This window comes from Microcebus murinus, chromosome 7, assembly GCF_040939455.1.
Source record: "Microcebus murinus isolate Inina chromosome 7, M.murinus_Inina_mat1.0, whole genome shotgun sequence".
In the NCBI taxonomy this organism is placed as follows: Eukaryota; Metazoa; Chordata; class Mammalia; order Primates; family Cheirogaleidae; genus Microcebus; species Microcebus murinus.
In genome coordinates this window covers 65,448,652-65,462,812 of record NC_134110.1, presented here as the reverse complement: position 1 = coordinate 65,462,812, position 14,161 = coordinate 65,448,652, and the positions used below count along the sequence as shown (strand labels likewise).

At 40.7% G+C, this 14,161-nt stretch overlaps 1 protein-coding gene across 3 annotated transcripts in view; it reads left to right on the top strand.

Annotated features, from left to right (window-relative positions):
* Positions 1–14,161, top strand: part of PTDSS1 (phosphatidylserine synthase 1) — a 65,631-nt gene that overhangs the window by 3,832 nt on the left and 47,638 nt on the right. For 2 of the 3 annotated variants that reach the window (XM_076005143.1, XM_012776790.3), the window contains exon 2: positions 10,251–10,342. In XM_076005143.1, coding sequence (XP_075861258.1) covers positions 10,251–10,342 — 92 coding nt within the window. Of the gene's footprint in view, positions 1–10,250; positions 10,343–10,444; positions 10,464–14,161 lie in introns of those variants that run through there. The other variant, XM_076005144.1, reaches the window with a different exon arrangement.

Sequence of the window (14,161 nt, the reverse complement as noted above, 5' to 3'; positions counted from 1 at the left end):
CTCAGGAGGCTGAGGCAGAAGGATTGCTTGAGCCCAGGAGTTGGAGGTTGCTGTGAGCTAGGCTGACACCACGGCACTCACTCTAGCCTAGGCAACAAAACGAGACTCTGTCTCAAAAAAAAAAAAAAATCTCCTGTCCCTATCACCATCATTAAAGATAAAGTCAGATGCTACCTAATCATTTCCCTGTTTGAATAAGCTCATTTTGCCACATTTTAGAATAAGTATTTTTTTATACATTAGATGCTTAGGCATATGTCTTATAAGTTTATGCAGCCAAAGTAGGGCAAGGAAAACCTTTGTCTCAGGTTCAAATTATGATAATTACTGAGGCACCCTTATATTGACTATACTGTCAGAGGTTGGTAAACTTGGAAATAAGGAATGGTCTTAGTTTTAAAAACTCAAGCTTTAGATTAGTAAATACCAGAATCTACTAACTCACATTCAAAGAAGCCTACCTCCCCTTAAGAGGCACCTGCCATTAAACAATAGAATCAGCCTTTGTTAGCAATTGACCAACAAAAAAATCATTACTTAGCTAGAGGAGATTGCCTTCCTGCAGATTGCTGTACCTAAGTGATTATCAATTTGTCTATGCTTGGTTTCTCCTAGATATAGGACTAAGGAGACAGACTAGGGTAGGGAAATAGACTTTTGATTTATTTATTTAATTTATTTGTTATTAATGGCTTTTACTTAATTTCCATTATTGGCTTTGGAACTCCAGTTAGCCATCATATCATTGGGCCATATATCTGGCCTTTTCTGTCACTTCGCTTATGGATACTTGCCAGCCTTCCCTGTTCTTTCCCTTTGTCGACCATATAAATTCCCATTAGAAAACGTCTCATGATACTGCTGATTCAGACGTCTTGGTCCTGTTTCCTTTATATACATCATGTTCTTTCTCTCCCAGTAACAGAAGCCCTGGATGTCCTTGTTCCTTGACACCAGCAATATTAAGTAATCATCTTTAGCGACTGTGTTCTGGAATTAAACCAGCCCTGCAGGTGAACAAAGAGCATTGTGTTAGGTTGCACCTGAAGTCCAGTTAACTTTGATCTTTAACATTCCTCTTCCCCAGGTACTATTTGAGTCATATTTTTAATTGGACTTAAGCATCTTTTTATGTCTTTTCCTTTACTTATTTCTGGTGTTTGATGTCCCTAATAAGATTATAAACTTATTAAAGGGAAAAATGTGCCATATATTTCTTTGAGGCCTTTTTTAGTGAATGGGCACTTGGATGACTCAAATATTTGTCTTAGATGGTATCTTACCTCAGAGAGATTATGTATCTAGGAATTGCTGCCTCTCAGACTTACTCCTCTTTAATAAACAGCCTTCAAATTGGTCTGTTTTTGAATAACTGTGTTTAGCATTTTAGATATAATTCTATTATCAAATGTAATACAATTTATCTTGTGATATAATCCTTGTTACCCCAGATTTCTATAGGAAAGTTAGCAGTTTTTTAGTGTCATCTAATCCCAAAATCAAAACTAGCCCGGTGAGCGTGGACTGTTCCCTCATCCCTGGCATCTGTGTAATTCATCCCTCTAGCCCAGGTCTCTGCTGACCTGGCGTTCACTACCTTTTATCTTCAGCAAGTCTGATTGGGCCTTTATAGCATTTAGGGCTGTTTTCCTCTTTTCATTCCCAAGCCTTAGCTCAGCAGAGCTCCAGCTCTTTGGGATCTGGGCTCCCCAGAGCAGGCTCCTGGGCCTCCACTCCACCTCCCTCTAGTGCAGGCATCCTCAAACTACAGCCCGCGGGCCACATGCGAGTGTTTTTGCCCATTTGTTTTTTTACTTCAAAATAAGATATGTGCAGTGTGCATAGGAATTTGCTCATAGTTTTTTTAAAACTATAGTCTGGCCCTCCAACGGTCTGAGAGACAGGGAACTGGCCCCCTGTTTAAAAAGTTTGAGGACCCCTGCTCTAGTGCATCCTCCACTGCTGCCCTTGTGATCTTTTTAAGACAAAATTGTGATCCCCTCTGTGCCGTGCATACAGTCTTGCACTGGATGCCCACCGCCTGTAAGAAAGTGCTAGCTGGACTGTTAAGGTGCTTTGTTGTAGAGTAGGTCTTCTTCCCCCACTTTACCCCTCCTGCCCTGCACACACCCCACAAGCAGGCCCAGATAGCTCACGGGCCCCACCCAGGCTCCTCCTTACCCCACCAATCCCCGCTCCCAGGAGCCCTTGGCATCTTTCACAAGCTATTTGGATGGTTCTCCTGTCAGACTCCTTTCTTGATAATTCCAAGAAGCACAGAGGAAGAAATGTTTTCTCTACCTCCAAATACCTTATATTGTTATAATATATGTTTATGTAGCTCCTATTATAATATTTGTTTCTATATCAATTTCTTGAGGCCAGATATCTTAATCATACCAGGATAGGCACCCAGTAAATGCTAGATGAATGGAATACATGAAATTATTTCTCCAATAAGAACTTTAAAAAATGTCACCCTTCTCCTTTGGTTGATAACTCAACTATAAATCTGGACAAGGATCTTAACTCTATAAAATGAAATGAAGTGGTATTAAAAATAATACCAAAGCTAGTTAACACCTGTCTACCTTGTAACTTGGGATTAAATTTTCCATTGGAAGAGAGGATCCTAACAGTGACTGATCTCCTAAACTTGACCCTATATGTCTCTATTTCAAGGACTCATATCAAAGGTAATGGAGGAGAAGATAGGAGAGGGACAATTAACCTAGAAGCCTTAGGAGTCATGGTAAAGGCTAGATATTCCTGGCTGCCTGGCCCTTGGGAGAAAGCCTTGTCTAAAAGGTTGTGTGCAAGTAGATGGAGTTTGCTTTTGTTTCCTGAATTTTCCACGTCTACTGCTTGTAGTCAGATATTAAACTGACAAAAATCGAAGTCCAAAAGTCCTTTTGAGTGCAAACTTTTTTTTTAACTCATTTTTTTTTTTTTTTTAGACAGAGTCTCACTCTGTTGCCTGGGCTAGAGTGCTGTGGCATCAGCTTAGCTCACAGCAACCTAAACTCCTGGGCTCTAGCGATCCTATTGCCTCAGCCTCCCTGGTAGCTGGGACTACAGGCATGCGCCACCATGCCTTTTATTTGTATATATTTTTAGTTGGCCAATTAATTTCTTTCTATTTTTAGTAGAGACAGGGTCTTGCTCTTACTCAGGCTGGTCTCCAACTCCTGACCTTGAGTGATCCTCCTGTCTCAGCCTCCCACAGTGCTAGGATTACAGGCGTGAGCCACCACGCCTGGCCTTTTTAACTCTTTCTTAATCCTTTTTTTTAAAAAGGACTTTCCTTACACTTTTCTTGCTTTTAGGACATTATCTCTTTGGGTAGTTCCCGATACTAGTTGAAAATATTGTGTAGAAGTAGTCAAGGTGTTTGGGCTTTTAGATATTTGCCGATGGTCTCAAGAAGCCTCTAGCTAACCCTCTGCAAGGGGACAGGAAAGTCACTGTCAGTGGACCTGTGGGCCAGGCTATGATTCCCTTCTCACGTTACCTGCGCCTCTTGGCCCACTCTGCCACACCATCTTGCTCATTCTCGCCACCCTCTGTACTAAGGATGCCTGCTGAACGCCAGGCATTGTGCTGGGCACCAGGGGTACCTCGGGGTAGCATGGGGGGACCTGCGTCCTGTGGAGCTTCAAGTACGCTCTCATCTTAAGCTGTACATTCAGTATTTTCACTTGTATGTGGCCACTGCTACCCTGGCACGCTTCAGAAGCACCTCCTAAGTTTAGCAGAGAAGGAAGGGGACTTTGCCTCTCTAAGCTGGTATGTTTGTGTCATTACTGGAGAATAGAGCAGTCTTGACCAAGAGCCAGCATTCCAGAAGCCCTGGCATCTACTTCCAATCTGCCTCTGTGTGTATGGAACTGTGAGCAAGATAAACCAAGAACTTTTTTCCTCATCCTTCAGGCAAAGATAATACCTGCTGTGCCTTCCCCCACAGAAAGAACCATGGTGCAGTTAAATAAAATACCAGCTGTGTAAGTTCTTTGGAAAGTTCGGGGCATTGCAGACTGAGGCATTTTGTTGTTAGTTGCTGTCGTAGACCCGGGAAAAAAGTCAGGGAGCTGTCACAGCATGATGATTGAAAGATTAATGTATTTTTGGTTTTTGTTGCTATAAAGCAGAATGTCTTAGTTGAGTGAGAATCCTGGGTCCAGGAAGAGTCGAGTATTGGGCAGTGCAGACCCCTAGTCATGAGAAGTGAGAACCATATTGCACCCTCACAAAGCCTTACAAGACAGTGACCACTCCACCAAAGGGGCCGGTCACATGTGAATACCCAGAGTAGGGCTATGTTTTTTGGTTTGTCAGGTTAATCAGAGACAATTCCTATAAATAAAGACTTTCATTTTATGGCTGGGCAATACTAAGGTAATGACTCTGTTTTATGTCTTTCATTGTCCTTTGTATTGGGAGCTACTCAAGAATAAGGGCCATGCTTGTTCATCTGAGCCCAAACATAATCCCTACCCAATGGTAGGCATGAACTAGATGAAGGAATGGATGGACATAAACGAAAAAAAATATTCAAATGTCAGGAACTCATAATGACATTTTGTCTGTGCCAGACACTGTTCTAAGAGCTCTACCTGTGTTAAGTTTTTTAATCTTCATACAACCCTTTGCGGTGGAACTATTATTATCCACTGTTTACAGAGGAGGAAACTGAGGCACAGAGAGGTTAAGTAGTCTGCCTAAGGTCACACAGGCTGGCAGTCCGAGCCCAGCCTGTAGGCGTAGTCACCACGTTGTATGGCCTCCTGTAGGCGGAAGAACTTGAACTTTGGAGCCAGCCCCCTCAGTAAAATGTAGATTATGATCATTTCCCCTTTTAGGGTGCCATGAAGAGTAAGCTAGCTAACAGGCAAAGCAGCTAGCATGCTCAGTGAGGCACAGGACATAGCAGTTGTCCCCAGGTACTAGTTCTTGTCTCCTGGTTTGGGGTTTCTGGAGTCACTATTGTGGACTTTGCAGCCAAGTTCCTTTCCATGCTTAACCTTGGAAAATTCCTACAGTTAAATCTCTGGATTATTTGGGGGTTTAGAGAGGATGGAGTCACACCAAGCCTTGCCAAATGGCCCTGCACACTCAGTTTGCCGTGTGGCCTGGGGGTAGGAGGGTTTGGGCATCCTCGTCTGTCGGACGTTCAGTTCTTCTGTGCACCCACCACTTGTAAGGTGCTGTTCTAGGTGCTGTGGGTGCACCCTCCCCTCTCTCCAGAAACCCACATTAGAGTGTGACTCGAGGTCTCTTGTCTGATAGGACTCAAGTTTCTTTTTTTTTTTTTTGCGACAGAGTCTCACTTTGTTGTCCAGGCTAGAGTGAGTGCCGTGGCGTCCTAGCTCACAGCAACCTCAAACTCCTGGGCTTGAGTGATCCTTCTGCCTCAGCCTCCCGAGTAGCTGGGACTACAGGCATGCGCCACCATGCCTGGCTAATTTTTTACATATATATCAGTTGGCCAATTAATTTCTTTCTATTTATAGTAGAGACGGGGTCTCGCTCTTGCTCAGGCTGGTTTTGAACTCCTGACCTTGAGCAATCCGCCCGCCTCGGCCTCCCAAGAGCTAGGATTACAGGCGTGAGCCACAGCGCCCGGCCTCAAGTTTCTTTTTAAGCTCACTTCTCCCACCGGCCAATCTGTGATTGCAGAAGTTCCATCTTCCTATACTGTATGTTTTCATTTTGTCTAAAGACCTCACTGTCTGTCATTAATACATTGTTTCTAATTAGAGAAATATAAAACTGCCAACTTTTCAGACCCACTGCTATTTTATTCAGTTTAATTGACCTTTTTCCCCCTGAAACTAGGCCATCCATTTCATCCTCTTTTCCTGGTAAGATTGCTCACAACTTACAAAACTGCCCTTCGATTGGTTTTATATCTTCATTACTGATCTTAAGTTATAAATTTAGTGTCGATATGTTTTTAAGCATTTTAACTAAAAGATAATTTTAAATAGAGACTGATTTGCTGATTTGCCATAGCTATTTACTTAATTAAAATTGTAATTTATGTATTAAAAAAGAAGGATGTATTCACATTGCTTGCTATCCAAGATATGCCAAAGGGTATGTAGTGAAAAGTCTGCCTCCTTGCCTCTCCCCAGTCCCCCGTTTCTCCTCTTCAGAGAAAACTGTGTCACCGTTTATTTCTAGAGACATTCTATTGCAGCTATAAGCAAAAATTATCAGTTATATTTCCATACACATGTCCCCCTTTTTGCACAAATAGTTGCTTATTATACCCACTGTTCTGCAATTTGCTTTATTTACTTCAGGATAGCTCTTAAATTATTCTGAATCAGTTGATTTTTTTTTTTTTTTTTTTTTTTTTTAAAGAGATGGAGTCTCACTCTGTTGCCCAGGAGGAGAGCAAGGGTGTAATCATAGCTCACTGCAGCCTCGAATTCCTGGGCTCAAGTGATTCTCCTGCCTTAGCCTCCCTGGTAGCTGGGACTACAGGCATGAGCCACTACTTCCAGCTAATTTTTTATCTTTTTGTAGCGATGGGGTCTCTCTGTGTTGCCAAGGCTGGTCTTGAACTCCTGGCCTCAAGTGAGCCTCCTGCCTCTTCCTCTCAAAGTGCTGAGATTATAGGCATGAACCACCACACCTGGCCTAAATCACTTAATTCTTAAAAAGCTTTCTTATTCTTTTTATGGCTGCCTAGTTTACCATGGTTGAAACTGGACCATAATTTATTTAATCAGTCCCCATTTAGACGGTTTCCAATCATTTGCAAATGCATGTAATGTTGCAGTGAACAACCTGGGACATATGTCATTTTTGCATAAGTAAGAATATATCTGAGGCCGGGTGAGGTGACTCACGCCTGTAATCCTAGCTCTCTGGGAGGCCGAGGCGGGCGGATTGCTCAAGGTCAGGAGTTCGAAACCAGCCTGAGCAAGAGCGAGACCCCGTCTCTACTATAAATAGAAGAAATTAACTGGCCAACTAATACATATAGAAAAAAAAAAATTAGCCGGGCATGGTGGCGAATGCCTGTAGTCCCAGCTACTTGGGAGGCTGAGGCAGGAGGATTGCTTGAGCCAGGAGTTTGAGGTTGCTGTGAGCTAGACTGACGCCACGGCACTCACTCTAGCCTGGGCAATAAAGTGAGACTCTGTCTCAAAAAAAAAAAAAAAAAGAATATATCTGGAGGATAAATTCCCAGAAGTAGAATTGCTGAATCACAGGGTATATGCATTTATAAATTTAATATATTGCCAAATTGCCCTCCATAAACTACTTCAAGTAGTTTAAATTTGTACTACCACCAGCAGTATATGAGAGTAGCTCTCTTCCTGTTTCTTCATATCCTCACCATCTCAGTCATTAAAATTTTTACCTTTATCAATAAGATAGATTTAGAAACTGGTCTCCATGTTATTTTCACTTGTCCTTCTCATCATGAGTGAGGTGGAGCATCTTTTCATTTGTCTGAGAGCAACTGAATTTTTTACTCTGTGAACAGATTCTTCATATCCTTTGTCTACTTGTCTGTTTGTTTTTCGTTGTCTATTTGTTGTTTTTTCTGTAAATTGACTTTGGGGGAAGTGCTTTGTATATTAGGGAAATTAGCCCTTTGTCTCTTGATACAAATTGCAGTTTTGTTCCCCAAGTTTATCACTTCTCCTTTGATTTTATTACTGATTTCTTTGCCATGCAAATTTGTCAGTTTTTTTCCTTTATGACTTCTGGGTTTTGTGTTATACTTTAGAAAGGTCTTCCTCACTTCATGATTGTTGGTTGCTTTGTTTTGTTTTGTTTTGAGGGGTTTTTTTGTTTATTTGTTTTTTAATTCTCCCATCATTCCTCTAGTAATTTTTAAATCTTTAATTTTTTAAATCATCCAGAATGTATTTTAGTATAAAGCATGAGTTATGGAATCAACCTTCTTTACCCACACAACAGTTATTAATTTCAGCCTTGCTTTTTTTTTTTTTTTATTTTGGCATATTATGGGGGTACAGATTTTAAGGTTTCAATAAATGCCCATTTCCCCCCCTCCCAGCCTTGCTTTTAATTTGTAACTTACATATTGTGTACCCTGTCAAAGCCTCTTAAACCAGCCCTGTGCCTCTAATGTGACTCAGACTGATTTCGGATGACAGATAAGTTTTTCATGAGGCAGCTTGGCTGGGGGAAGATCCACACCTTCAGTGTCTAGTAGACCTGGTTTTGAATGCTGACTTTGCAACTTCTCACCTGCTCAGGCGAGTTACTTAACCTTTCTGAGCCTTTGTTACCTCATTTGTAAAATGTGATTGATGATATCCTATTTTGCAAACTGGTTGTGACAAAAGAGATAACGTTTATAAATTGTCTGGTCAGTGCCTGGCACACAGTAGACGCTTGATAAACAGCAGCTATTATTACTGTCATCGTCATTACCAATATTAGTAGTGTGATGTTGGCATGAATGAGTGCATTGTGTGCCCCTTGTGAAGCCAGCCATTCATCAGTAAAAGGTGGCATTCCTGGAAACTGGATGTGGGGCTTCCCTACCTAAGCTAAATGACATCACAAGTACCTTAGTAATGATCAGCCTGGCATTTTTAAAGCCAAGTTTATAACCTCTGGACAGATGTTCAATTGTTAGGGTGTCCATTAAAATAAAATTACACTTTGCTGGAAGGTGAAGCCTATCTGATTCTGTAATTTGCTATTTTAATCAGGTCTATGAAGTTAACCGAATTAGTTTGTTAGTGCTATTTGGCCATACAATGACCTAAGAAACATTATATGGTTTGTATAATCTCTTATTTCAGAATCTATATTCAGTCCTGTCATATGTCTAGAAATTTTTTAGTTGAGTGCAGAAACTTGGCAGCCTAAACAGAAGTTGAGATCTAAATCAGCTTCTGTTATTGTTTCAGGTTACACCTCTTCACGTATTTTGATCCTTGAGATTATTTTTCTGTGCGAATTTGGTTTTCTTCTAAGATACTTTTTGCCCTATTACTTTTTCTTCAGTGATGCTTAATCTTAATTTAATATTTATCTTTTGAAAGCTCTTTCACTGCAGTTGTTCCCCAGATAAACTCAAGTTCTTTTATCATTTTTACATTTATTGCCACTAATCTCATTGCCTCTAAAATATCTGCTTCCATTTTGTTCCTTATCATATTTTCTGCCTACTCATCCTGAATTTTTTAAAAACTGAAATGCCAAACTTCCCTTTCCCAAGATTCTCAATAATTATCAATAATTCAGAAAATCTTCTCTTTACTATCTTACGTTCCTGTTTTCCCTCTTTTATTTGCTTCTCTTGAGCTTCAAATGTGTTACTAGACTCTTCTTTTTTTATGTGAACTGTCAAAACATGGTTCTTTTCCAGTATCAACGTTAAGAAAACTCCAATGTGGGAAATTTTACTTGGTTTTACACAATAAATTTCCTCCCTAATAATAATCAGTTCACAAGTATCTATTGAGTGCCTACTATGTGCGAGGCTCTGAGAAGAAAAATGAATAAATTCCCTGCTTCAAAAGTTTCCTTCCTGTAGGGAAGGAAGATATCATGTAAACCAACAAATGGAGTCATTTTAGTCCCTGGGGTTTATGCAGAGACAAATGACCAGCATGAGAGGAAGGTGCACATTTTATAATTTTTTTGCTCCTAGTCTGATTTTACTCTTGTATTTTGTTTTCTCTTGATTTTTAAAAACTTTTTTTTACTGGTGCTTTCTCATTACCCATCATTTTCAACCTCCCATTCTCATGCCTCCCTTTGATGGCCAACTGCCCACTGAGAATTGATTAGGTAATCTCATTACGTTGCTTCTTCCTTATAATCTTATGCTGCTTTTCTGATTCCTGAAACATTTCTTTGCTATATTCTATATTATGAAGGTCATCTTTAGTTATTCTTAAAACTAAAATGCATTTATATCTAAAATAAACCTTATCTTTTGACATTCTAGGTTTGTTTTCTTTATTTGTTTGCTTGTTATTTTAAAGAGCAGTGATTCTCAAATGCATATCTGAGTAGAACATATATTGATACGTAAGGTTGCCAATTGTCTTTCTTGTTAAGAGCTGGACTTTATTATGAGATGTATGATTGTAGGACATGACAGTGAATAGTAAGTAGTGTGTGTAATTTTGCTTAGCAAAATAGATCTAGCAGTCCTCCAGTTTTTAGAACAGGAAAATCTTACTCTTTCTAGATTTTTGATTTAGATATGAAAATGAATACTCAGTTGTATTTTCTGTTTTCAGGGATGACTCTGTTCCAGAAGACAACATCTGGAGAGGAATCCTCTCTGTAGTTTTCTTCTTTCTAATCATCAGTGTGTTAGCTTTCCCCAATGGTAAGTAATGTAATGCATTATCACATTTTTCCTGTGTGTTGTCTCCTTATGGTTTTATGGGTTTTTTTGTTTTTTTTTTTTTGAGGTGCGAGTCATCTAGAAGATGAAGCTGGAAGATGGAGTAAGAGAATAATCTGTAGTGGTTGGGGCATGGTCTCTGGAGGCAGACTATCCATTCTGCCCCTTGCTAGCCCCGTGGCCCTAGGGATGCCCCCTAGTCACTAAGAGTGTTTCCGTTTCCTTCTGAAAATGGAGATAACAGGGAGGTACTATTGTGAGGGTTAATTATTTTATTATTTTATTATTTTATTAATTAATTTATTAATCATCAATGAGTTGTAGAATATTCCATTAGTGCTGCTATTCCTTTTTGCTAAGGACAGGGTCAATGCTATAATGAGTATTACTTAAATAAATATCCTCCCAAGTGATCTTTTACCCCATAAACATTGCATTTGATTACACATTTGGGGTATGAATTTTCATCAGGAAAATAGACAATTATTGCCGTGAATTTTGCCCCCCATCATGATTATAGAGTAAGTGAGGCAAAGCCTTTCTTTAGAAAACAAGTTTGGACTGAGTTTGGTGGCTCACTCCTGTATTCCTAGCACTCTGGGAGGCTAAGGTGGACGGAGTTTGAAACCAGCCTGAGCAAGAGTTAGACCCTGTCTCTACTAAAAATAGAAAGAAATTAATTGGACAACTAAAAATATATAGAAAAAATTAGCCAGGCATGGTGGCACATGCCTGTAGTCCCAGCTACTTGGGAGGCTGAGGCAGAAAGATTGCTTGAGCCCAGGAGTTTGAGGTTGTATGAGCTAGGCTGATGCCACGGCACTCTAGCCCCTGCAACAGAGTAAGACTCTGTTTCAGAAAAAAAAAAAAGAAAACAAGTTTGGTACTCAGCCATGCTCACAATTCATCACTTTCCTCTGATTTGGAATTGTTTATTAAAAGTTGATTTTTTTTTTTTTTTTTTGAGATAGGGTGTCGCTTTGTCACCCAGGCTGGAGTGTAGTGGTGCCATCATAGCTCACTGCAACTTCAAACTCCTGGGCTCAAGGCATCCTCCTGCCTCCTGAGTAGCTGGGACTAAAGGTGTGCTACCATGCCTGGCTAGTTGATTTATTTTTTATTTTTTTCTAAGTCCCTTCTAGTACCTTCTCCCTAGACTATTCTCCGCTTTTTCTCCATAACCATTTCTAAATGCTAACTCTATGTCCTATTTCTTTTACAACTATTATATTTTGAAAATGTTCCAGTCTTTCTTATGGGTTATGCTCCATGGTCCCTACTCAGGTTTTAAATGTCATTCTTTAAGATCTGTTTCTTTTGTATCCTCCTGTGCTATTTAGTAGACTGTCATGTGTAATATAAGAAGCTCATTATGAGCGTTATTGGATGCTACCTGGCAATGTTCCATGGCAAGGCCTTCAGGCTTCCCAAGATAGTGGCAGCGGAATTTTGTTCTGTTTTTTTGCTTCTCTTATGTAACACTGTATTTGTAAGAACATAATGGTTTTATTACGGTATATAGCATAGTAGCCTAATAGTTGAGCAGTGACACCATGACTCTCTGAATCCTTCAAAGAATGAATTGTTCCAGATAGCCAGGTTATTTGGGAGCTGTATTTAGCTCTCCAACCATTCAAGCATTTCAATTCAAAAAATCTTTTAATGAAAACCTTTCAGTATATGAAAACCTGCATATCTTATGTAGATATGACAGCGATAATTTGGCTTTTCCATAAGGATTGATGGTTCTGACAATGCACAATTATTGGAATATGAAGACAAGGTGTGCATTATATGGATGGGCCACAGAATGAAAGGGTATTGATTTTGCTATAGAATTTGCTAAGAAAGGTCCCCGATGTCAAAACATTTTTTGGCTATTTGCCAACTTCCCTTTCCCTCGCATCTCTAACACACAATTAGCATTTTAAGTTTAGAGGAGAGCCTGGGCATTATGCAGCCTGTCCTGTCCTTCAAGGGTGCCATGTTGTGGTGTAGCATCAGCGGCCAGAGTTCCCCTGAACTCTGGAACTTAGCCTTTCCGTACAAAGGTGGTGTAAGAATACAACCCAAAGCAATGCGATGGTGAACTCTGTCTCAGGGCAGATACCTACACAAGGCTGACTGCTACCAAAGCCCCCAGGGAAGGTTTAGGAGCCTTGACAGACATGAGTAGGTGACTATTCAGGTGGTGGTGACTGTTTGCTGCACTTCCCCACCCCCATTTTGCCTTGCGGGAGCCTGTGCAGGTCTGCTGCTTATTTCGCAGTCACCAGTGGATGCCACAACCATTATTGGTCTGTGCCCTCTACTTCTTCTTTTTCCTTATTTCTTCTGTTCCTGGTTCTATCTCTGTTTTCTTTCCATATCAGTCACTGAGGGCATTGGATATGTGCGTATGTGCTCAGGAAACTGATCAATCTAAATGGATCAGTCTATTCTTTAAGTCTTCAGCTTTTCTTGGCTATGTTACTTGTCGCTTAGTTCTCAAGGGTTACTTTTTCATGGCTTTGAAGGTTTATATTTTGCTCTTTTTTTTTTTTAAAACTTGTTGCTTCTGAGTCCAGAGCCATTTTGTAAGTCTGAGCATTCTGAAAGACTTGTCTCTCAAGAGCCATGATTTTGCAGTTGTCCCTTCAGTGAATCTTCAGCAGGAGCTGAGTACTGGGGCTTCATTAGCAGACGTTTTTCTTAAGGTAGCAAGGTACTGAAGGTTGGGGGTTAAATCTATTTGACATGATGTCTTGTGTGATTTCTGCTGGTTTTTCCTTTGTTCCCCAATGAAGTCCTTTGATCTCCAAAGTTTACTTAACCCGCTCAATCTCTCATTGTGGGCCTGTGCTTTTATTTTCATCTTAGAAAGAAGACTGAAGCTTGTCGTATGCTTTTTTTGTCCTACCTGTGTGAACTTCGTGATACACATAGAGTAGGTAGGACCAGAGAGCTCATGTAGCTCAGCCAGCTCTGTCCGCCCCTGAGAAAGCTGAAATCCCTGGCCAGGTCCAGCAGCCCCTTACTGTCAGCCTGGTGCAGGGCCCTGCCTCTACTTTTTCTTTCCTTAGTGCTCTTCTGGTCGTATCTCACATTAGGTCCATTGTGATGTGTTTTAGCTTTGTCTTCCTGAATAATAAGTTTCTGTTTCCTTCTGTTTCTCTTTCTTTTACAGTCTCTGGCTCCTCTTTTTCCCCAAGTGAGAACTTAGTTGGCCTGTACCTAGTGTGCTGTAGATCCTGCAGAAGGTGGCTGGTGGTCGAGTTCATGCTCCTCTTTTACCCAAATGTTGGTGGTGACTAGCAGAAGCTAGCGCATTGATCTGAACCTTCCACTTTCTCCTTTTCCTACTGTATTCCTGCCTTACCGTCCTTTGCCCTCCAGCCACACATGTTCATCAGTAGGCAGGACATGCCAAAACTAAGGTTTCAGATAGGTATAGAAAGAACAATGGCAATTCAAGGTCCTGTAGGAGGGACTAGGACATTAGTCTGGGAAGAAAGGACTTAGGGGATTCTCTTAAAGTCCTGTGTACATAGCAAACACATTGTGTTTACCTAAGTTGTTTTCTAAAGATCCATTTATTCACACTTTGCATAGATTAGTAAAATATAACTTTTCCATATGAAAGAATGTTATTGAATAGTTTAAAATCAGGGACAGCTTTGGGAGGTGCCAGTGGAGGTGTAGGAGCTGGCAGGGCCCCGGGGAAGGGTGTTCCTCCCGAGCTGTGAGGTCTCCATCTCAGAGCCGGCTCTCAGACGACAGGCCACCCCAGTGGCCCGGTGCTGAGTGGCTGATTCTCGGGGT